The sequence below is a fragment of the Chiloscyllium plagiosum genome, unplaced genomic scaffold (assembly GCF_037043375.1).
Source record: "Chiloscyllium plagiosum isolate Xiang-an unplaced genomic scaffold, Cpla_swu_hap1 HiC_scaffold_21, whole genome shotgun sequence".
Classification (NCBI taxonomy): Eukaryota; Metazoa; Chordata; class Chondrichthyes; order Orectolobiformes; family Hemiscylliidae; genus Chiloscyllium; species Chiloscyllium plagiosum.
The window spans coordinates 48,241,546-48,266,332 of record NW_028270159.1 but is presented as its reverse complement, the minus strand read 5'-3'; the positions used below and the strand labels follow the sequence as shown (position 1 = coordinate 48,266,332).

General features: G+C 44.1%; 1 protein-coding gene across 1 annotated transcript in view; it reads right to left on the bottom strand.

Annotated features, from left to right (window-relative positions):
- The window catches only part of lrsam1 (leucine rich repeat and sterile alpha motif containing 1), an 89,464-nt gene that overhangs the window by 23,782 nt on the left and 40,895 nt on the right, over window positions 1-24,787 (bottom strand). The window contains 9 exon segments of the mRNA XM_043719876.2: window positions 953-1,033; window positions 3,599-3,673; window positions 7,446-7,533; window positions 8,503-8,602; window positions 10,320-10,390; window positions 12,408-12,452; window positions 14,546-14,685; window positions 18,263-18,385; window positions 22,678-22,707. Of these exon segments, the coding sequence (XP_043575811.2) occupies window positions 953-1,033; window positions 3,599-3,673; window positions 7,446-7,533; window positions 8,503-8,602; window positions 10,320-10,390; window positions 12,408-12,452; window positions 14,546-14,685; window positions 18,263-18,385; window positions 22,678-22,707 (753 nt within the window).

The following is a 24,787-nucleotide window of genomic DNA, read 5'->3' as shown; positions in this document are numbered from 1 at the left end:
GGGGGAGAGAGGTGGGGTTGGGGGGGGGGAGAGGTGGGGTTGGGGGGGGGAGAGGTGGGGTTGGGGGGGGGAGAGAGGTGGGGTTGGGGGGGGTGAGAGGGTGGGGTGGGGGGGGGAGAGGGTGGGTTGGGGGGGGGGGGGTGGGGTTGGGGGGGGGGGAGAGGTGGGTGGGGGGGGGTGTGAGGTGGGATTGGGGGGGGAGAGAGTGGTGGGTTGGGGGGGGGAGAGGGTGGGGGTGGGGGGGGGAGTGTGGTGGGGTGGGGGGGAGGTGAGAGGGGGGGTGTTGGGGGGGGAGAGAGGTGGGTTGGTGGGGGAGGAGAGAGTTGGGGTTGGGGGGGATGAGAGAGGTGGGGTTGGGGGGGAGGAGAGAGCTGGGGTTGGGGGGGAGGAGAGAGCTGGGGTTGGGGGGGGAGGAGAGCTGGGGTTGGGGGGGAGAGAGGGAGAGGTGGGGTTGGGGGGGGAGTGAGGGAGAGGTGGGTTGGGGGGGGAGGAGAGAGGTGGGGTTGGGGGGGGGAGGAGAGAGGTGGGGTTGGGGGGGGAGGAGAGAGGTGGGGTTGGGGGGGGGGGAAGAGAGGTGGGTTTGGGGGGGGGGAGAGAAGTGGGGTTGGGGGGGGGGGGGAGAGAGGTGGGGTCGATGGGGAACATGGCTGGCAGAGTGGACGCAGTGAGGAATGCGGAAGAGGCAGGGGATGTCCGTGAAGGGAGACACGTAACTACTATTACTTCCAATCATATTTTGTGTGAATGAATATAAACTGCAGGGTGAAGCCACCACACCAACTGTAAAGCAAAGGTTAGATCGGTCATGAAGCGTGTTCACAGACTTAGACGTGTGGATGACAGCAGCTCGGGGGCTGGTCTAATACTAACACACAAGATAGGCACACCCCGCACTTCTCTCTGCCTGTTTGCAATCACAGGGCTGTGTATATCCAAATAATTTCCACCCTACCTGTAGATTCTCCGTGTCATTCTCTCTTCTGTCTAACTCGATCTGTGTCAGCTGCATTAACTCATTCTCAATCAATTTGATCTGAATGGTTCAAAACAAAGAAAAATACAAATGGGTCGATTAAAAACATGTGAATGAGATGAGGTCTGTTTCCAGCCCAGTAGTAGAGAGCTGCAAGGCTGGACGGTGACAAAAGAAAATTCTGCAAGTGGTTCAGTGCGATGGAGGATGAGATGTTGGCTGAGATGGAGCGAGAGGTAAAGTGAATCGTGTGAACTAGGTTAACTTTGATCTAATGCTGAAAACAGTGAATCCATATTTAGAGTTCAGTACCAGAGGGAAATTTACCTCCAGATCAATATACATAATTTGAGCATGTAGAATGGTCAAAGTGAATTTTCTGACCGTTTATCAACTTACTCCCACCTCTAATGTCCCTCCTCAGCAAATTTCTGTGAGATTCCACATCTTTTAAACTCTGATGCCCATGTCCTAATATACTAACTGTAATATTCTGGTCTCTTGTGCTACTATAAATATTATACACAGAACCTGAGTCAAAGAAAGCATTAACTTGAGAAACAATTACCCTGGCTTCATCTACCACAAAGCTGCAAGAGAGAAAGATCATGTAATTGTATACATGCGATGCATACTGTTATTAGCATGTCACAACCAATTCTAACTCCTTATACAACACTAATCAGCACAGAGTGTCCAGGAGTAATTTCTGGTCTTGTTGACCTATAATGTTTCTAATCCCATTGTAACATTTTCATCGTGCATGCTTATCCCATTGATGACTGCACCCCTTACATCTCCTCTAGCCCTATTACACAAATAACACTGCATATGTCTACTACTGGTCTATTGTGCATGTCCTGCATTGCCCTGCCAGGTTCCCCCTTCTGAAATACTCACCTTGTGATGCTTGTTCGGTATTAAAGGCACTGCCTACAAATGTGAGTCTTTGCTGTTTAAGTTGAGTTGAAGCAAAAAAAAATAGAAATATGGAAGACAGGAATGTTTTCTGTAACTTATTGCTACACAGGCTGATTCCACTTTACCTTTTGGAGATGGTATTAACCCAGGCTCAAGATAATGAGCCAGTCCACACTGTTTAAACAGATGGGTTGAAAAGCTGGCTTAACAAGGCTCATTTAAATTTATGAAGCAGCTCCATCAGTGACTCTCTAATCATTGACTTCTTATCAAGGCAGGATGAGTGTCAGTTTGGGTCTGGGGTAGAACCTACACCTGATAATAAAAAGGTTATGGGTTCAAGTCCACTCCAGTGTCTTGACCACATTAGACAGATTGGCAGCTGAGCTCCACATCCAGATTAATATGTTATCATCGTTTATGGAATTGTACTGTAAAATAATTATTCATCTACATAACAATAGTGATGGCACCTCAAAAGTTTTGGGGTAACTGAAAGTTGCATGAAAACATGTCAACAAACAAGTGCCTTCCTATAGTGGACCTGGGGCTAGAGACTATACCAGCAGATTGTTGTGCAAGTAATATGAACAGAGGTTAATGATAACCAGAGTATAGTACATGTGATGACAAAACCTTTCAGATTTAAGAACCTTCTAAGTATCTGAATGCTGTCTTAAAATGTGAACCAATTCCTGCACTTGTCTTTCAAACACTACTTGCATTTTGTTAATAAAAGTAATATGTGCAATTTAGTTGAATTGTAAAGCACAAGGAATAAACTTGAGCCTCAATACTTGAATTGTGGTTTTGATATGTCAATTATGAAGCAGCAGGTTGAGAGCAGCATCCCTTATAAACAGGAAATGGAATGGAAAAAAAAACATAGCAGTTCTCCAGCTACACAGTTAATAATAGGCTGATGGCACGATTGCATAAAACTGAACAGAGAGAGATGAGGAAGATGACAGAAGAGAGGGCAAGATGGAACAGAGGCAAGAGATCACAGGAACATGTTCCAGAGTTAGACATCACACAGGAGACACAGAAGGAGAGGGAATGGGGACAAAAATTGTGACCCTCTTACAGAAACAGAGTGAGGGGCAGAGACACACACAGATGCAGAGGGAGTTAAACAGATATGGTGACGTACACCAACATGGTGAGGTAGAGAAGTACACACAGGGGAGACCAGATACAGGTAGTGTTTGGAAGAGAGGGGCAGACAGTGTCAGGGTGGGACACATGAAAGGGGAGAGAGGGAGTAAGGGGAGGAGCAAATGATACGAAGGATAAAATGTTTAAAAACTAAGATCATAACAGGACTGCAAGGAATTGAAAGGAAAATCTAAACTGAAATACTGAAGGGGACAAAAAGCCAAGTGTCTGGAATGTGTTTAAGGGTCATGAGTAACAAGGCTAGCTGATATGTTGGCTGTCTGATGATACTGACATATGTTGTAGATACCATGAGAGGCTCAGCACAAGTGTGTGGAGAGCTGCAGTCTCCTGGGTGAGAAACCTACTTCTGCAGAGTGCTGTCACCTGCTCCAGAAATAAATTCCTGCCAGTTCTAGCATCCCTTACCAACCATCATATAGATATAACAAACACTGTGAGCCCTTGTTAGGGGAGTGACTAAGTTCCAGTCACTTGGAACATCGCCTGAAGCCTCTTCCCCAGTAGCTGTTTGCCTGTTCTCACCTGGTCTCGAATGCGGCTGTGCTTGCTGTCCTTCTTCATCTGGAGTACCTCAAATGCCACCTTTTGCATCTCTGCCTGAAAACACAGAACCACAGAAACTTACAACAGAAAAGCAGGCCAATCAGTCTGGCACCACCATGCCAGCTCCACAACAGCTTCTGTCCATCCCATCCAATCTTCTGTGAAATGGATCAATGCTACTCCTTGTGGGAAGAAGCTGTATATTTTAACCACTCTCTGGTTGGAAATTCCTGCTGGTTAATCATCAGAAACTCTATCTTTGAACAAATAGAACACAATTCCAGGCCTTAATGCATTCTAAGAAGAGTTGCACTTAATTCCACTAAACTAAACCATGTAAATCTTTGCCTTCAATAATGTTGGATTCTTGGCAGTCAATTCTAAACATGGTCAATACCCAAACCACCTCCTCACTCCAGTTGTTAGTCCCACAGGCCCTCGTCACCGTCTGATGCCCTGCTCCTTATTTGTAAATGAACCGATTGGGAAGCTAGCTGTGGAACTACAAGTAAAATTTGCAGTGGTAATAGCACCTTTAAGCACATCCTAGGGTGACCCACCACAGCATCATCAAACAGAATTGATCAGAATTAATCCTGAAGCACTTTCCAAACACAGCTTCACAAACATCAGAAGTCATTGGGTAGTGACCTGAAACTGGAATCACAGGCGACTTCCTCCTTTCCCTGTGTCCTGTAGAACTGGGACTCACTGCAGCACTCGCTCCGTGCTGCGGACAGACACTGACAGTCTGGGCTCAGGAGAAGCGTTGTCACTTGAGTTAGAAACTGCTGAGTCCAAGTCCCACTTTAGCACTTAACCTGACTTAATGCTGTCCTGTCAGAGGGAGGGTACTTCGGATGAGATGTCAAATCCCTGTGTGCCCTCCAAAATCAACATAACATATCCCATGACATTATTTTAGCCCATCTCCAACTCTTTGCTTCAAGTGCTTTCATTTGTATTTCTGGGAATAGGCTCTCAATTAACATTGATTGGAAGATCACAGCCACTTTGACTACATTTACTCACAGCCAGCTTCCTGGAATGTCTATTTCTTTCGTCCAGTTTCTCAGTTTGACAACACAAACATCCACACAAGAGCTTCTGATACATCTTCCTTTAGAACTTTGTGGGAAGCTAGGGAAGTGATTACTAGGCCCCTTACTGAGATATTTGTATCATCTGTAGCCATAGATGAGGTGCCAGAAGAATGGAGGTTGGCTAATGTGATGCTATTATTTAAGAAAGGTGATAGGGAAAAGTCAAAGAGCCTGACATCAACGGTGGGCAAGTTGGAGGGATAGGATTTAAATGCAAAGGCAAGGGCTGATTAGAGATAGTCAACATAGCTTTGTGTGTGGCAAATCATGTCTCTCAAACTTAATTGAGTTTTTTGAAGATGTAACAAAGAGTGATGAGGGCAAAATGGTGGGTGTGATCTATATGAACTTCAGTGAGGCATTCTACAAGGTTCTGCATGTTAGACTCAGGTGAGATCACATGGAATATAGGGAGAACTAGCCATGTGGATACAGAACTGGCTCAAAGATGGAAATAGAAGGTGGTGGTGGAGGGCTGCTTTTCAGACTGGAGGACTGTGACCAGCGGTGTGTTATCAGGATCAGAGCTGGGTCATTTATATAAATAATTTGGATGTAAACGTAGGAGGTATGGTTAGTAAGTTTGCTGATGACACCAAATTTGGAAGTGCAGTGGACAGTGAAGAAGGTTACCTTAGGGTACAAGAGGACCTTGATCAGATGGGCCAAAGGGGCAAGGATTGGCAGATGGAGTTTAATTCACATAAATGTGAGGAGCTGCAGTTTGGAAAGGCAAATCAGGGCAGGAATTACATATTTAATGGTAAGGTCCTGGGGAATGTTATTAAACAAAGAGATCTTGGAGTGCAAGGTCTTTGAAAGTATAGTCGCAGGTAGATAGGAAAGTGAAGGCGGTGCTTGGTATGCTTGCCTTTATTGGTCAGTGCACTGAGTATAAGAATTGGGAGGTTGTGTTGCGGCTGTACAGGACATTAGTTAGGCCATTTTTGGAATACTGTATTCAATTCTGGTCTTCCTGCTATAGGAAGGCTGTTATGAAACTTGAAAGGGTTCAGAAAAGATTTACACGGATGTTGTCAGAGATAGCTTAATAGGCTGGGGCTATTTTCCCTGGAGCATCGGAGGTTGAGGGGATGACCTTATGGAGGTTTATAAAATTATGAGGGGCATAGGTAAATAGTCAAGGGATTTTCCTCAGGGTAGGGGAGTACAAAACTGGACAGCATAGGTTTAAGATAAGGGGGGCAAGATTTAAAAGGTACCTAAGGGACAATTTCTTCATGCAGAGGATGGTGCATGTATGGAATGAGCTGCCAGAGGAGTAGTGTAGGCTGGTGCAATTATAATACAAGTATATGAACAGGAAGTTTAGAAAGATATGGGCCAAATGGGACTAGATTAATTTAGGAAATCTGATTGGCATGGACGAGTTGAACTGAAGGGTATAGCTCTATGGCTCTAAATCAGACTTTATTTACTGTGGGTTGACAGAGCTCCTGACTGTGAACAGGCCATTCACTGTAATCCTGTACTTAGCTGTTTCCCTCTTTTTCAAATCCATAATAGCATTCCTTCGTCTGTATCGTCCATCAGAGTCACCTCCATTCACAAGAAATCACTGCATCATTTCCACCGAATCTACTTTCCCTTCTCCAATGGAACCATTACCCTTTTAGCACCTTGGTCAACTCTCAATCACTTCCATCTTCCTTTGCTCTCCCTATGACTCATTTCCACAAAAACACACCAGATGCAGTCCTATCCTTTTGCCTTTTTTTCTTCTCACTGTCTTAGGCCCCGAACAATACTTCCATGTGAAACAACCATTTACACAAACTTCATTAATTTACTGCATTCACTGCTCACGATGTGAGACTCTCCACAATGGGAGAGACCAAGCTTGAAAATGGAATGACTGCTTTGTAGCAAAACCTCTACACAGCTCATTGATGTGATCTCCAGCTTCCAGTCACCGACCACTTTAATTCTTAACCTTACTCTCATACTGTCCTTAGGCTCTGGTCACATTCCAACAAACTCAATGCAATCTCTCCAACACAGCACCTGATCTTTCAATGTGGTCTTTTACATTTCTAGATTTAGCGCTGAGTTTGACCATTTCAGATTGTAATCTCTTTCCACCTTGCTTCCTTTCTCTTTGCAGATCTTAGTTTTAACTCAAAAGAAACCGGAAGAACAGCAGATTCTGGAAATCAGAAACAGAAATTGCTGGAAAAGCTCAGCAGGTCTGGCAGCATCTGTGAAGAGAAATCAGTGACCCTTCAGTTCGGAGGAAGGATCACTTGACCCGAAACGTTAACTCTGATTTCTCTCCACAGTTGCTGCCAGACCTGCTGAGCTTTTCCAGCAATTTCTCTTTTTGTATTTGGTTTTAACTCATTATATCGTGTGTTTTGCTTTTGGGACGACACCTGTTCAGGATTCTCCCATTCGCACCTCAAGACACACCTTTCGTTTCTGTATTTGTCCTGTTACTATTTTTTTCAACTACGTCACCAAACCTTTTGCATGTAGTCTCTCCGGTCAAAAACTTTCCGTTTTGTTCTCTCTCCTAGCCTCTCCTCTTCTATTTACTTAAATGTTTGGTATTTTCAACTTTTTCCAGTTTAACGAACCATCTAATTGTCTTCCCCTGACAGATGTGCACTCCAAGCTTTCTCGCTTTCGATTGTCTTGATGCAAGAGTTTCACACAGCAGTGAGTGATGACAGCTCAGTGGCACACTCAACACCAAGACTCACCTCCGACAGGATCTGTGAAATGGTCTTGTTTTGGTCCAGCTGCTGCCAGGCTTGAATCTGCTGGAGTTTACCATCCATTTCAGTCATACTGTAAAACAGAACAGAATTCATTGCAAACAACATCAGATTAAAAAAAAATAGAAGCCTCCAGGTATCTGAAGGTTATGTCCCATTGTTTAGCACTCCTCCAGCAGTGACCAAACTAGGTTCTTCCTGTTGAAACTTTATTGCTGGAACAGCACAGCAGGTCAGGCAGCATCCAGGGAACAGGAGATTCGACGTTTCGGGCACAGGCCCTTCCTCAGGAATGAGCAGAGAGTGTTCAGCAGGAGAACACTCTCTGCTCATTCCTGAGGAAGGGCCTGTGCCCGAAACGTCGAATCTCCTGTTCCCTGGATGCTGCCTGACCTGCTGTGCTGTTCCAGCAATAAAGTTTCAACTTTGATCTCCAGCATCTGCAGACCTCACTTTCTCCCCTAGGTTCTTCCTGTTCCTCATGACCACTCAATTAACCTACAATTGTCAATGTAACCTCAAATAATTTTAAACTCACACCTGGGATGGGGGTGCCTCTGGCTAGGCCAGCATTTATTGCTCAGAGGGCAATTAAGAGTCAACCACATTGCTGTGGGTATGGAGTCACATGTAGGCCAGACCAGGTAAGGATGGCAGTTTCCTTCCCTAAAGGACATTAGTGAACCAAATGGGTTTTTCTGACAAGTAATTGTGGTTTCATGGTCATCGTTAGAATCTTAATTACACATTTTTAAAAAGTGAATTCAAATTCTACCATCAGCCATGGCGGGATTTGAACTTCAGAACATTACCTGAGCTTCTGTACTAATAGTCTAGTTAATACCAATAAGCCACTACTTTCTGATGTTGGCTCTGCATCTTTTGGAAGCTATTATGCCACCTCTTTTAAAATGCTCATCACAACCTACTTTGCAGCTTGGTTTAATATTTAGGATCAAATTATCAAACTGAAAATCAAAGATGTCTCCATTGGGCTAATACCAACGTGGCCCACCCCTTATTATCCAGGTTGCTGCCGTACCTTGAACTGGCCTCATTCACCAGCTGACGCCGTCTCGTCTCATAAACCATCTGCAGGATCTTGTTCATCGAGCTCTCAGACAGCATTTCCCGCATCGCAGCTGCAAGATGCCAGGAGAGAAAGGGGTACTAGAGCTTTACGCAGTCATTAATGTAGTAAACCATTCCATGTTTCCCCTCAACAGTGCCCTCCAATGACACCTGACACTTCACCTCAAAAGGTAATTATGTGAACAGGTCAAAGACACTGGTTTGAAGTAGTATCTTGGAGGAGGAGAGAGGGATAGAATAGCTCTGGAATTAGGTCTGAGCCTAGGACCTAAGCAGCTGAAGGCACATCATACCATGCAAGGGTGAGGCAAATGGGAGAGGTATAATAGGTTGGAGGAATGCAGGAAACTGGAGTTTGTAGGCCAGAGGCCACAAAGAGCGAGGCTGGGATAATAGAAGAATTTGAAAACAGGAAGGGAGTAGGTGCTAAGTGAATGATTGAGCAAGCACAGGATGACTGGGGTCAGTGAAGCAACAGGCAGCAGAGAAAAGGGAGCAATTGAGCACAATGACATCAGGGCTGACTGCCCACAGAGATTTTGCCAGGGGTATCTTCTATCCAGCACCGTGCCCAGACAATGGTTTTTATGTACACCATCACTGAGAAAGGTTTTATCTTCCAGGTTTATTCAGTGAATTTAAATTCTACTAGCTGCTATGGTAGGATCTGAAACTGTCTAAGGAACATTAGCCCAGATCCCTGGATGACTAAGCCAGTGAGACTGTCATTCGCCTCTACCTCCCCCATGGAGCGTCACAATTGGTGTTCTCTGTCAGACAGCAAGACGGTCGGATCTCCACAGCACTCACCAAAAGACTGCACGCCTGGCTGAATGAACAAGGTTCATCATTAATTATAAAAGGATCTTAGAGGACCAGTGTAATTCAGACAGAAAAAAGTCCATGTTAAGAACACATGTGGCCCCTCCAAACAGCATCTATCGGAGGATGTTTAGATGGGAGCAGCAGCTCTCAACACCACTCAATTAGAAGACTCGCACCCTAAACCTGTTCAGTTAGTCATACTCCTGTCTGAGTCAGTGTGTTATAGGTTCAAATCCCACTCTAGAAACGTCTTCAAAGTCTAAGCTGAGCAAACGCTGCACTCTCAGTGGTACTATTAAGCTAGATGACTATAATTCAGTAGGGTACTTTGGCTGTAAGTCACTTTAGAACACACTCAAATTGTGGGAAGCAGTATAAAACCCATTGTTGCCCTCTTTAAATTGTTTTACAGCCAGTGACGTATTTAGAAATGCAGTCACTACTATAACGTAGGAAATACTCCAGCCAATAATAATGTGATAATGCTCAGTTAATTGATTTTATAGCAATGCTGTTTGAGGGATCAATATTGGCTAGGGCAGCCAGAAGAACTGGTGTCCACCTCTTACAATCTTTTACATAGACCAAGTGGGCAGACTGGGCCTTGATTTATTGTCTCACCAGACAGTGCAGTACTGTCTCAGTAGAGCTCTAGAGTGTTAGCCAAGGTTAGACACTCGACTGTCAGGACTGAGACTCCAATCCATCAGTCTCTGCCTTAGACATGAGCAAACCTTTAGATGAGGGGATACTTTGGTTTTAGCAAGACACCCCCCGTACTAATAGGGTGAGGTGCCCGCTTGAACTCTACCCCGTGACTGCTGGCTAGAGTCACAACTGTTTGCATAAAAAGGAACATCAGATCCATGCCAGGCAATGGGATTTCAAAACACAATTCAGGAATCCAAATGAATGAAAGAAGGTTAAAGGCATACTGCTCACCTGCCACTTCCCTTTTTCGCAGCCTCTCGTTCTCCTCCTGTGAAATGGCCATCAGCTGGTCCATCCTCAGCCTGTGGAAAGATTAACAGCACCGTAATGACCAACAGTGCAAGCTGACTGGCTCAGTTGTTAAAACCCCACTAGCAATGCTCCATGTTTTTTTTAATTCTTGAAAGGTGAGTGTCACTGGTAAGACCAGCATTTGATGTCCATCCTAATTGCCCTTGAACTGATTACCTTGTGAGGCCATTTCCACCAGAGCAGCGCAGAGTAATTACTATAGATTTAGAGTCACATGTAGGCCAGATCAGGTAAGGATGGCAGATTTCCATCTCTAAACAAGATTATTGAGTCAGACAGGCCAGTCTAATGGTGATCATTTAGCTATTTTTCATTAATGGCTAAATGATCTAAATTAGACTAGCTATTTTTAAAAAAATATCCTTTAGGAAAGGGAAAATGCCCTCCTTACCTGGTCTGGTCTACATTTGACTCCAGACTGACAGCAATATGGTTGACTCTTAACTGCCCTCTGCGGTTGGTAATAAATTCTGGCTCAGCCAGTGATGCCCTCGTCCCATGAATGAATTAAAAACAAGTACAAATTTCACTATCTGCTGTGATGGGTTTGAACACTGACATCCACAGCATTAACCCAAGTCTCTGAAATACCAGCCCAATTGCATTACCACACCACCACCACTCTGAATATCAAGAAGCAATCGACTTCTCAATTCGGTTCCCATGCCAGAAACAGACTTGATTCTTGGCAGCAAAAATTGTCACAGGTTTGGAAAAGCTGTTCCACTTGGCCAATATAGTGTCTAACCCTAATGGACTGGATTAACAATGCTCAGTAACAGGGTCCCAGCTATGAAGCACAGGGCACTAGGGAGGGCTTACTGAGTGACAATGTGAGGGAAATGGATTAACATCTGTAGGGATACAGTCAGTAACACTGTGCCGGGGGTCGGGGTTGCTGAGTGACAGTGTGAGGGAGACGAATTAACATCAGCAGAGATACAGTCAGCAATACAGTTTGCAGGGGAAGAGGGGTTGCAGAGTGACAGTATGAATGAGCATTCTTGGATGATCAAATTCAGGTGCAAATTATACAATAGGTAGAATCCTTAGGAGCATTAACATAAGGGGATCTGAGTGTACAGGTCCAAAGATTTCCGAAAGTGTGAACACAGGTGGCTAAGGTGGTCAAGAAGGCATACAGCACGCTTATCTTGATCTGCCAGGACATCGAATGTAAAAGTTATATTATAGTTGTATAAAACTTCAGTGAGGTCACATTTGGAATGTTATGTGCAGTACTGGTTACCACAGTACCAGAAAGAGATGGTGCAGAGAATGTTTACCAGGATGTTGCATGTCTGGAAAGTTTGACTTACGAGGAGAGATTGGATAAACTTGGATTGTTTTCACTGGAAAGTTAGAGGCTGGGGAGTGACCTGATAGAGGTCTAAACAATTATGAGAGGCATAAATAGGGTGAATAGTCAGAGGCTTTTTCCTTAGGTGGAAAATTCAACTACAAGAGGACACAGATTCAAGGTGAGAGGGGAAATGTTTTCACAAACACGATAGTGGGTGCCTGGAATGCACAGCCAGTGGAAGTGGTGGAAGCAGCCATATTAGCAACATTTAAAGTGTATCTTGATAGACACTTGAACGGTAAGTAAACACAGGCATAGAAACCAAGCATGGGCAATAAGTAGTGAGTCTAAATAAGTAATAGTAATTGGCGCAGGCTTGGTGGGCCGAAGGTCCTGTTCCTGCGCTGTATTGTTCTTCAGTTTATTATCAGTAGCAAAATGCTGCGGATGCTGTAAATCTGACATAAAATAAGAAAATGCTGGAGAAACTCAGCAAACTTGGCAGCAACTGTCTGTGTGGTGGGGAGGGGTTGTGAAGAGACAGAGTCAACAGGGTGAATGATATGTTTTCTTTGAATAGTTTCTCGAGCTTTTATTTAGGAGAACCAAAATGCAATTGATTAATGGTTTTAGCTCTGCACTTTGGAGACAGGTATGATAGGTTTGAAACTCAGACGTTCGAGTGTCCCCACTGCAGTTCTCACCTCTCTTTTTCCAGCGATTCCAGCAACATTGAGTTCTGCTTCCTTCTGAAAAAGATGTAATTGGTAAAAACAAATGTTTTCACACAATAAAGACAGCCAGAAATCCTGCCCTTCATAGTAAAACTAAATCTCTTTGGTGGAATGCAACATAAAATCATAGAATCCCCAGAGTGTGGAAGCAGGCCATATGGTATATCAAGTCCACACTGACTCTCCGAAGAGCATCCCACCCAGACCCACTCACCTACTCTATCCCTGTAACTCTGCATTCCCCATGGTTAATTCACCTTGCCTGCACATCTTTGGACTGTGGGAGGAACCCGGAGCACCCGGAGGAAACCCACACAGATGGGGAGAATGTGCAAACTCCACATGGTCGCCTGATAATGGAATCTAACCCAGGTCCCTGGTGCTGTGAAGCAGCGGTGCTAACCACTGAACCACCATTCTGTTGAAACACATTAGCCTAACAGTTCACATAGGACTGGAGTCAGATCAAGCCCAGGCCACTCAGTGAGGCATGCAGTAGCTGAATCTTTGCTATTCTGCACTGCCCTGGAGGCCAATGAGTGATTGAATGACCAGTTAAGTTCACTTGGAAGATGCTCAATCTGAAAGGGGCTGTTCTACTCTCCCAGTTGAGGCTCTGCCTCTTTTGTGGATTGGTCCCACTCCTGAGAAGAGACTGTCTTTGATCACTGGCCGAAGGGCTGTTTCCACACTGTAATCTAATCTAAAAAAAAAAAAAGTCCAACAGCTCCATCTCTGACAACTAACTGTCTTACATTGAGCAAGACCGTTTGACAACTCTAATAACACGTTTCGCCAGGAAATGAGTTTTTAACCCCAAGGACAAACCATTAGACTGACTTTCACTGGCTCTCAGTCTGACAATGTCTCCATTTACAAACTGCAATCTTTTTAACTCCTTCCATGGCCTCACTCCTCCCCATAACCTTATCTATGCCTTCAATGTTTCTGCATTCCTCTAGTTCTGATAATGGTGATTTTGATCACTTAACCATGGGTTTTCATTGCTGGAACTCTGAACAGGCTCTAACTTCTGGAATTTCCTTCCTAATCGCTCCACTTTGCTCACTACCTTTTCACAAAACCCTTCTATTTGGTCACCTGTACTGATTTCTTCTATCGCTTGGTATTAAAAATGTTCATAGCAATATCAATTTAATCTGCAACATGAATGTTTTATATTTGTAAAGATATTTGACAGGGTCAGTTGTTCACTTCACTCCTTCACAGAAGTGTAATAGGTCAAAATTTGTCACAGCCACAAGGTAGGGCAGGTGACCAAAAGATTTTAAGGAGCATCTTAAAGGAAGAAAGCAAAATTGAAGAGGTCAGAGGTTGAGGGAGAAAATTCCAGAGCTCTGGGCCCAGGCAGCTAAAGGCACCATCAGTGACCCAATTAAATTCAGGAGTGCTCACATCAGCCCACACTGAGGGAGTGCTACACTGTCACAAGTGCCATCTTTCAGCTGAGGCCCACTCGACCCTCGCAGGTGGATGTAAAAGATCCTAATGCACTGTATGAAATAGCAGAAACAGGACAGCTCTCAAAGCACCAAAAACCATGCAGGGCTGAGGAAAGGAAAGATAAAACTTATATTTTTAAAAACCTCTTGATAACTTCACATTGGTACGTGAAGGGAGAAGGAGAACAATTGGCATCTGGAGTTGATGGTCTCACCAGGGGGAGCTTTTGTCAGAACCATTTGATTTTCTTCTTGGCGGAGGGCTTGTTATTTTCTGGTTTTTGTCAGATTTTTAACTTTGACTTTTTAAAGACGTCAGGTAAAGGAAGTAAACATCCCACCACCACTGATTCACCTTAGTGCCCATAACCTACCCTTGGCCCAGTGTCCCACAGCCTCTCATTCACAGTAATGCCTCTAGAATTAGATGCAATTTAGGGTCACACTGTTCCAGTCTGAATCACTTGTGATATTGACAGACGCAGTCCAGGATATGTCCTGGGTCATTTAGTCACTAATGGGATAGCACCTTCACAGGATGAAGGGTGGCAACCTTTGATGAAGCAGGTACACCGTAGATCCTGTGTCAATAAGAACAAACAAGTCAGACCGGGTAACCTGCAGTCGCATTTGCTGTCCACTCACCTCTCACTGTCCTCCAGCAAACTGCGTATGAGGTTCGTTGCTCCATGTTCTCCCCGTTTCAACTCCTCCTGCAGTCGCTGGCGCTCCACCTCCAGGTGACGCTGCTGGTCTCTGAGATCCTGATCCAGCTTCCCCTGCTCCTGTGGTGACACGATGAGGGTCAGGCACAAATAAAAAAAACTCAAAGTCATGGGAAAGGGACAGCAAGTGGCCCCACTGACAGAGTGAATAAGACAAGGCATGGTGAGCAGAAACCAAGAAAGAGCGACAATAAAATGGAGAGTAAAGTCTCAAGAAATGGCAAGTAGCAGAGGGGGTAGATTTATTCCAACAAGGTGGGGGCGGAAGCAGCTTCCAACACCAGAATCCCTCCATGGTAAAGAATCCTGACCTGCTTTGTCAGTCACATTTTTCAAGTGCATTGCAGTGAAGCTGCTTACTTTAATCCTCGCAATGAAACATAATCGCTCATCGGCTTCTGGGGAGGTTCAGATTGCCCTGTACCCAATGCTGCTCAGGGGAACTGGTCAAGTGCCCCATGTGGGAAGGGGTAGAGAGTATGGCCTAGTGCAGAAACTGGAAGTAAAACTCCACAATGAACTCTGAAAAATAACCAAACCTTCAAGACACGATGCTGATTTTCCACAGTTGGATCCGGCAGTACTACCTACCAAGCAGAGAGTTGCCCACAGTCCCTGCCCAAATCCTCTCGACCAACTCCCCAACAAATCTCTGTGCTCATCCTTTTGGGTGCCACACTCCTAAAGGGAACCATGGACCTCAGTGAGAGCCCCTCGTTATGCTCGGTAAAGTATGCAGTGGTTTCTTATTACCTTCTGCAGATTGCTAACCAGGGATCTCTCCTGTCCTTCTGGTTTGCCATTGGTGTGGATGGGAAGGAATCAGAGGTTGACGCCAGTTTGACCAGGTTATGGACACACCTTGCCTGACCATGGAATTTTGGGACAGTATTCACTGTACTAAAAGACTTAACCAAACCGTATTATTCATCTCCTTTGCGGTTTTTGAATATTGCTACCCTTAAATTAAAATTTCCTGACATTGGTTACTTCAAATCAAGATGCCTAGTAGGACAAGTGGCGAGGGGACACAGATTTAAGATAATTGGCAAAAAGACCAGAAGGAAGACAATTTTTACAGAGTGAGTAACAATGATCAGGAATGCACTGTCTGTAAAGGTTGGTGGATGCAGATTCAACAATAATTTTATGAATGGAACAGGTACAATACTGGAAATGAGAAAAGCAGCATGGTAGTGGTGTTAAGTGGATAACTCTTTAAAGGAGTTGACACAATGGGCTGAAAGGCCTCTTTCAGCACTGTACAATTTATTCCTAAAAAGCATGAAAACACTTTTGAATTTGTAACAGCCAAATTTAAGTCAACATCTTGTTATTTAGTCAGCATGAGGGACGATGCTAGTGACAACTCTCTTAACATGTAGTCACAGACCACCAACTACCAATGGTACTGAGGAGGGACAAAGGCATACAGAAAACCAATCAGAATCAGGTGCGATTCAGACATGCTCCACACACCAAGAACAATAGTAAAGAAGTAACTCAAATGAGGTAAGCTGGAAATGGGCCAGGATGTATTTCATCTGTTCCCAGAACTGGAAGCTAAGATGTTAGATTGATAGTGAGAACACTGGACCAGGTTAATAGTCTTGAACAGATTGATATTAAGGAAATGGATGTGCTGGAAATTCTGGGAAGCATCAAGATAGATAAGTCTCCAGGGCCAGATCAGATATATCCAAGGTTACTATGGGAAGCAAGGAATGACATTGCTGCGCCTCTGGTAATGATTTTTAAATCCTCACTCCACAGGAGTAGTACTGGCTGATTGGAGGGAGGCAGATGTTTTTTCTCTGTTCAAGAAAGGGAACTGGGAAATACCAGGGAATTACAGACTGGTCAGTCTTAAATCTGTGGGGTAAGCAAGGGACTGGAAAGAATTCGGAGAGTAGGATTTATGACTATTTGGAAAAATATAGTTTGATTAAAGATAGTCAGCATGGCTTTGTGAGGGGCAGGTCATGTCTCACAAACTTTATTGAGTCCTTTGAGGATGTGATGAGACAAATTGACGAAGGTCAAGCAGTGGATGTGGTGAATATGGACTTCAGTAAGACATTTGATTAAATCCCCCATGGTAGGCTCATTCAGAAAGTTAGGAGGTATGGGATAGAGGGAAATTTGGCTGTCTGGATACAGAATTCGCTGGCCAAAAGAAGGCAGCGAGTGGTAGTGGATGGAAAACATTTTGCCTGGAGGTCAGTGACCAGTGACCGAAGGGATCTGTTATTGGGACCTCTCCTCTTTGTAATTTTTATAAATAATTTGGATGAAGAAATGGAAGGGTGGGTTAGTAAGTTTGCTGATGACGGTGGTGTTGTAGGTAGTATCAAGGGCTGTTGCAGGGTACAACAAAACATTGTCAGGATGCAGAGCTGGACTGAGAGGTGGCAAATTAAGTTCAACCCGGATAAATGAGAAGTGATTCAGTTTGGAAGGTCGAATTTGAATACAGAATACAGGATTAAAGACAGGATTCTTGGCAGTGTGGAGGAACGGCAGGATCTTGGGGTCCACATACATAGTTCTCTCAAACATGCCACCCAGGTTGATAGAGTTGTTAAGGCAGCTTATGGCGTTTTGGCTTTTGTTAATGGGGGGATTGAGTTTAAGAGCCACGAGAATTTGCTGCAGCTCTATAAAACTCTTGGAATATTATGTCAAGTTCTGGTCGCCTCATTGAAGGAAGAATGTAGATGCTTTAGAGAGGGTGCAGACGAGATTTACCAGGATGTTGCATGGATTGGAGGGCTTGTCTCATGGATAGAGGATGAGTGAGCTAGGGCTTTTCACACTGGCGAGGAGGAGGAAGAAATGTGACTTGGTAGAGGTGTACAAGGTAATGAGAGGCATAGATAGAGTAGATAGCCAGAGACGTTTCCCTAGGGCAGAAGTGGCTGTCACGAGGGGTCATAATTTTAAAGGTGATTAGAGGAAGGTATAGGGGAGATGTCAGAGGTAGGTTCTTTACGCAGAGTGGTGGATGCATGGAATGCACTGCCAGCATTGGTAGTAGAGTCAGAGACATTAGGGACACTTAAGCGACTGCTGGACAAGCAGATGAACGGCAGTAAATTGAGGATGTGTAGGGTAGGTTGATCTTAGATTAAGATAAATGCTGAGCACAACACTGGGCCGAAGGGCCTGTACTGTGCTGTAATCTATGTTCTACATTTGTTTGAAGTTTTCAAAATCATGTGTGGGCTAGATAGAGAGGATAAGAGGAAACTGTCTCCATTTCTAAAAGGATCAATAACAAGAAGTCACATATTTAAAGCGAAAGAAGCAAGTGAGATGTGAGGGAAAAGCCTTTTCCAAACAAATGAGAATGTATTGACTGGAAGTGTGGTGAACATAGGTTCAAATCCAGGTACCCAAGAGGGCATTATTTTCTAAATCATGATATTCATTTGGAGACTCACTGCAGACACAAATGGGCGAAATGACCTCCTTCTGAGATTCTGTAATGAATGATACTGGCCAGCATCAATCGACAGGAGCCTGCATCAAGTTAGAAACAGCCCCAGCTCCTCCTTCCCCCCCCCCCCAAATTTTGTTTGATGCTGGTACGGACCCCACCCACCATCTTTCATCTTGTTTGTTCACCCCTAATTACCTGCTTCACCGACATCAGGACTTGCTCTTTGTGACTATTATTGAGCAGGATGAGCTGTGTCCGCTCCCGCTGTTCCTCATTCAGTCGCCGTTCAAAGTCCAGCTTTTCCTGCTGCTTTTGTTCCTGAGGACATGAGATACAGTGGGTGAGGCACAGCACCTTAAACTCATGTCAGAGACGTCTGGGTACGTAGTGCCACAGTAGCACTGACTCCACACCCTCAGCGACAGACACGTCACAGCACTTGCTATAGTGTGATGACAACAATGGACTGAACTGCAGAATCCAGGAAGGGTCCAGGTTCACAGTGGATTCAAATGAAACACTATTGTCAGACATGGCTACAGTAAGGCACAGGGGAGATAGTGGAGTTGGGAAATCCACCAGGGGTCCCTCTCCAGCTTTTCATCGCCTTTCAGTCATCCCTACTGGAAAATGTGTGAGCAGGTGATCGGTGATTCCTTATTCTACCCCGCAAAGTTATCGTAACCGTTACTGGAAAAGCTTTCCTGTGTGGTTTGTGGCTGTACAATAGTAACCCTGCATTTTCCATGGCTAACGCACCTAACCTACACATCCATGAACATTATAGATAATTTAGCATGTCCGGTCCACCTAACTTGCACATCTTTGCACTGTGGGAGGAAACCCACTCAGACACGGGGAGAACACGCAAACTCCGCACAGTTGCCCAAGGCTGGAATTAAACTCCAGTCCCTGGCACTGTGAGGCACTGCGTGGCTCCTAAGTGGGAAGGCTGCTGGGAATGTTCAGTAATTAGGTGGGAGTGTGCTGGAAGGCTGCTGGAATTTGCCAGTGATTGGATGGTATATTCAATCTTATATTCTGTTGTGATCACAGTTGTTAGCAGTCGATCAAAATCCCAGTTAAAATTAAAAGGCACACACAAGATTTTACAATTGAAAAGGAAAAGCTCTTTACTGATGAAAAAACAAGTACTTTTCATTTAATGCTTTAACTTCTAAGAAAATGTTTTCTATGTCAAAATTCTGAGCAGAGGTTTCCCCACTTTATTTTGAATTTAAACTGAGAACTCCTCTTCAGTGTCCTTTCATTCCTTCTGAATAAATCGGTGCATGTCTGAGCTCTTCACAATTTCCCAGCTCTGGCATTTAGATTTCGATCTTTCTTACTCGGAGGATACCTCTGCCAATCATTTTCACTTGCTCTGCTAGACAGACCTGGCAACTTTGAAATTCTTAGAAATTTGGAATTGTCCTCTGAGTAGGGGCTCTGCTTTCATCTATGCATCCTGTCTCACTGAAATAACCCTGCTTTCTGTCCTGTCCCCACTTTCTGCCAGACTCTCTCTTTCCCATTTAAAGCTGCTATAGCTACAGATTGCCTACTCTCTGACTGCTTCTGAAGGTGCAAACAGCAAAAACATACTGTCGGAGAACACATATTTTTCATTTTTTAGACTACGAATTGAAATGGAAATCAGACTGACTTAATTGAAAAATGAGAAGGTTCTGCAAATTGGAAAGCAAGTAATGTATATTGTTGAGCTATTTAAAACTGAACAGCACCAGGATTCTTTTAAGTTAAGGACATTCTGCCTTGTTGGACTGCTGTGTTTAAAAAGCCAATAGGTATCAGAGCCCGCTGACATTACCCTTGTGAAGTTTAAGTTACATAACTAAGAAATTGTTTTACTATTCTTTTTAAACTTAAATGTTACAATAAAAAGTTATTTTTACTATAACTGAAGAATGTAGTGGATAACAGTTTGGCAGTCTCGCTATGAATTTTATATTTTCATGCATTTTGTGACAAATTACACGTGCAGCATAATTAACGGTACTAATCCCAGTTAAGTTGTGACAATATCAAAACAAATAAACTTTCTCCTGGAAGGTAGTGATGGTTTTATCACAAAACTGTCAATCCAGAAAGCCAGGTAATGTTCTGGCGACTGGTCTGAAACTCACCATGGCATTCAGTGGAATTTGAAATCAATAATTAAGCAATTAAGGATCCAATGGTGATTGTTAATTGTTGGAAAAACCTGTTTGATTCACTAACACCTTTGCAGGAAGGAAACTGCAATTCTTACTTGGTCTGGCCTACAGATGACTCCAGATCCATAGTGATGAGGTTGATTCTTAAATACTCTTTGGGCAATAAGGGATAATAAGTGCCAGTGACACCCACACCTCATGATTAAATTTTAAAAAGCACAGCTACATACAACATGACACACTGGATTTGTTTGCAGATAGAAATGTAAAACAACTACATTTAACTTAAAACATGTCCTGTGATTTGAAAGTATATGGATACTTTGAAACCACCTCCAGTTTACCTGCAGCCTTCAAAATCCTTCCTTAAATCAGGGGATTTAAAAGGACTAATTTAAACACCTCCCAAGTTCTCAGATTGACTACCTCCTCAAGAGGCGGTTATAGACTCTATAATTATATCTCTAATAACTTATGATATGGCTGCCCTTTTATCTGTAATTACCCCAGGCTTGTCTGCCAGCCCCTCAAATTATGTATCCCCTCGATTATCCTATGTTTAAAAATGAGGAATTTCCAAATAAAAAATAAGTTTTAATACATGAATGTCTAACAACTGTGTTAGAATGTACAAGAATTTGGAAACATTTGGTACATTAAAACTGCACAATGGGGTAAGAATGTGAAAAGCTTTTCGCTGTTGGGATTCTATAGTATGATTAGGATCAGGAATAGATTTAGACAATAAGAATTCTGCACAACAGCTCAGAGAGAATAGATTTGATCCAATGGAACGGTTCTTATATTCTTACATGGAATGTGGGCATCACAGGCAAGTTTAGTACTTGTTGCCCATCCCTAATTTCTCTTGAATTCATTGATGGTTCAGTGGTTACCACTGTTGTCTCTCATCTCCAGGGACCCAGGTTCAATTCCACCTTTGGGCGACTATCTGTGTGGAATTTGCACATTCTGCCAGTGTTTGCATGGGTTTCATGCAGGTGCTCCAGTTTCCTCTCACAGTCCAAAGATGTGCAGGTTAGCTGGATTGGCCATGCTAAATTACCATAGTGTCCAGAGATGTGCAGGATAGGTGAATTAGCCAATGGAAATGAAGGGTTACAGGGACAGGGTAAGGGATGGGTCTAGATGGGATGTTGTTTGGAGGGTTGGTGTCGACTCAATGGACTGAATGGCCACTTCCACACTGTAGGGATTCTATGTTGCCTTCCATCAAGGAGAGATTTTGTTTTACTTTGAAGGGCAGTATTGCTAGCTCTCATTATCGTGTGTAAAGACTTATTTTTACCAATTACCTCTCTCAGAAGGAAGCAGAACTCTATGTTGCTGGAATCGCTGGAAAAAGAGAGGTGAGAACTGCAATGGGGACACAGAATAAGGAATAGGTTTGGATGGGATGTTCTTCAGAGGGTCAGTGTAGCCAAATGGTCTGCTTCCAAACTGTAGGGATTCTATGATTGATTGATCATCTCTAGATTACATTACATTACATTACATTACATTACAGTGTGGAAACAGGCCCTTTGGCCCAACAAGTCCACACCGACCCGCCGAAGCGCAACCCACCCCTACATTTACCCCTTACCTAACACTACAGCCAATCCACCTAACCTGCACATCTTTGGACTGTGGGAGGAAACCGGAGCACCCGGAGGAAACCCACGCAGACACGGGGAGAATGTGCAAACTCCACACAGTCAGTTGCCTGAGGCGGGAATTGAACCCAGGTCTCTGGCGCTGTGAGGCAGCAGTGCTAACCACTGTGCCACCGTGCCGCCCATCTCAAAGGGCAGTTCAGTGTCCACATATTACTGTGGGTCTGGAGTTACACGTAGGCAGACCAGGGAAGAATGGCACTTTCCTGAAGGGCATCAGTGAACCAGATGGGTTTTTCAGACAATTGGCAGCGGGCACCAAACCACCATTAGACATGCGTTTTAGTTTCATATTTCTGACTTGAATTCAAATTTCATTATTTGCTGTGGTGGGATTTGACCCATGATCCCAGAGCATTAACTGAGGACACAGTCTAGTGACACTACCACTGTGCCACTGCTTCTTTGGTTAATGTGGTGGGTTAAAATTAGGGTTGGGTTTTCCCTCAATGGAATATTGTACTTTGGATGAGAAGAGCAAAGAGAGTTAGTGTATTGAGTTGTTTAAAGACCAGGAGGCAGCTATTTGACCCATCCAGCTCTCTTGGGAGAAATGCAATCACTCCTATTCCCTCATCTAACCCCATATTTGCTACCAGTTTATTTCCTTTAGATATCCATCCAATTTTCTTTCCAAAAAAAAAGAGACATCAGCATTGGTGTCAGTACTGGAATCAACAATGATCAATTCGAGATTTATAATAAAGTCATTAATTGGATGAATTGCAAGAAGCAGCAGCTTTATGCAGGTTCTTACCTTCCTCTTTTCATAGTCCATGAATTTGCTCTGCAAATAAAAGAAAACATTTGTAAATACTGGAGGGGGGGAATGGCAGAAGAAAGAAGGAAAAACAGGTGCCAAACCTTCCAAATGATAATCCGGCCAATCGCAGAGTGGACGGGGCCAATTCAACTCCAGCTTCCAGTGAATAAAAGAAAGTGATGGATCAAGACATCAAGATCAATTTGATGTCTCTTCAAAATAAAGTTCAAATGTTGGTTAACACATTGCTCAGAGATGCACTTGCAGTGACAGTAACATGAACATAACATTGAAAGGGAATAACCTCTGATAAATGGAATTACTTAGAAAGCGTAGCACAACATTTTCTCCTCTATAGTGTTCAGCTTGAAAATAATATCTCCAAATCAAACGGTTATAGGTTAATTGAATGTGGCAAAAAGCAAGGAAAATGCATGAAAAATATGCTAAGTGTAAAACCAACCTGTTTTGGATGGAAGGTAATTGCAATGTTCTTGGCTGGAATTTGGGAAGAGGTTGTTTTTACACATTTGGGAAGAGGTTGTTGAGCACAGACATACTTGGACCTGCTTCTGCATAAAGGAATGCTTGGGCGAAGCACTCAAAGATGGCAATACAGCACACAATTTCAGATTTAGAGTAATTTTAATATGGGGGATTTTTCCCATTTTGGGGAGGGTATAATTTACATCTTCGGCTGGGGTTCACAGACAGGCGCCATGGAATCTGAGATAGAGTTCCAAGTGCCAGCCATCACCCAGGAGTCTCCAATGGGCAGAAGACAGTGAGACCTGCTTGCTGAATATGTCGAAAGTGGTTTAAACTAATAGGTTCACTCATTAGTGTGCATATATCTGAAGTAGATTTAGCTAATAAATTTGCTTTATATTGAAGGGCACGTTTCTTCTTGTATTCATTTTGATTAGGCCTTAAAGACCCCGTTAGACACTTTCAGCCTTAGAATACATCGCCTCCACAAGCAGAAGCTGACTCTCTGACACCTCCTCCTACGTTGCTCAGAACAATGATTAACCACTGAAAGACAAGCCACTGAGATCAGCAATGACCTCATGATCTCTGGAGATCTTCACCTACTGCTTCTGAATGCATTGACCTCTTTTCCAAACCTGTTAGTCCTGATAGACCTGCTGTATTAGTCTGCTGTAGCCCCCTCTGATTTCTTCCAATCTCAACTCTATTTTTACCTCCACTCTTCCAGTCTCTTCCCACACACATCCGTGATTCTTCTGATGCCCTTTACCATTTTATCAGTTTCTAATTTCTTGGTTGCAACCATCTCTTTTTCACCAGTGACACCCAATCCCTGTACACTCCCACCCACAACCATTCTCTCTGCGACATTCCCTGATTATCTGTGATATCACCTCCCCATCCCATAGCACAGCAAGTACAGCACTTTCCCTTTCTGATTACTTCTCACTACCCAAAGCATCACCATTTTCCCAGGAGATAATAATTAGATTAGATTCCCTACAATATGGAAACAGGCCATTTGGCCCAACAAGTCTACACGAATCCTCCAAACAGCAATCCTCCACCCAGACTCATTTCCCTACCCTATATTTACCCCAGACTAATGCACACATTTCCAACTGCCGCCAGGACATTAACCACCTCAACCTGTCTACCCCCCTCCCCCACTCCAACCTCTCACTCTCACAACTCGCAGCCCTTCACTCTCTCTGCTCCGACCCGACCTCACCATCAAGCCAGCAGATAAAGGGGGTGCAGTGGTAGTCTGGCGCACTGACCTCTACACCGCTGAAATAAGACGCCATCTCGAAGACACCTCCTCCTACCGCCCCCTCGACCATGACCCCACCCCCCATCACCAAACCATATCTCCCAGACCATACAGAATCTCATCACCTCAGGAGATCTCCCACCCACAGCTTCCAACCTCATAGTCCAGGAACCCCGCACTGCCCGGTTCTACCTCCTTCCCAAGGACCACAAGCCTGACCACTCTGGCCGACCCATTGTCTTAGCATGCTCCTGCCCCACTGAGCTCATCTCGACACTGTCCTATCCCCCCTAGTCCAGGAACCTCCCACATACGTTCGAGACACCATCCATGCCCTCC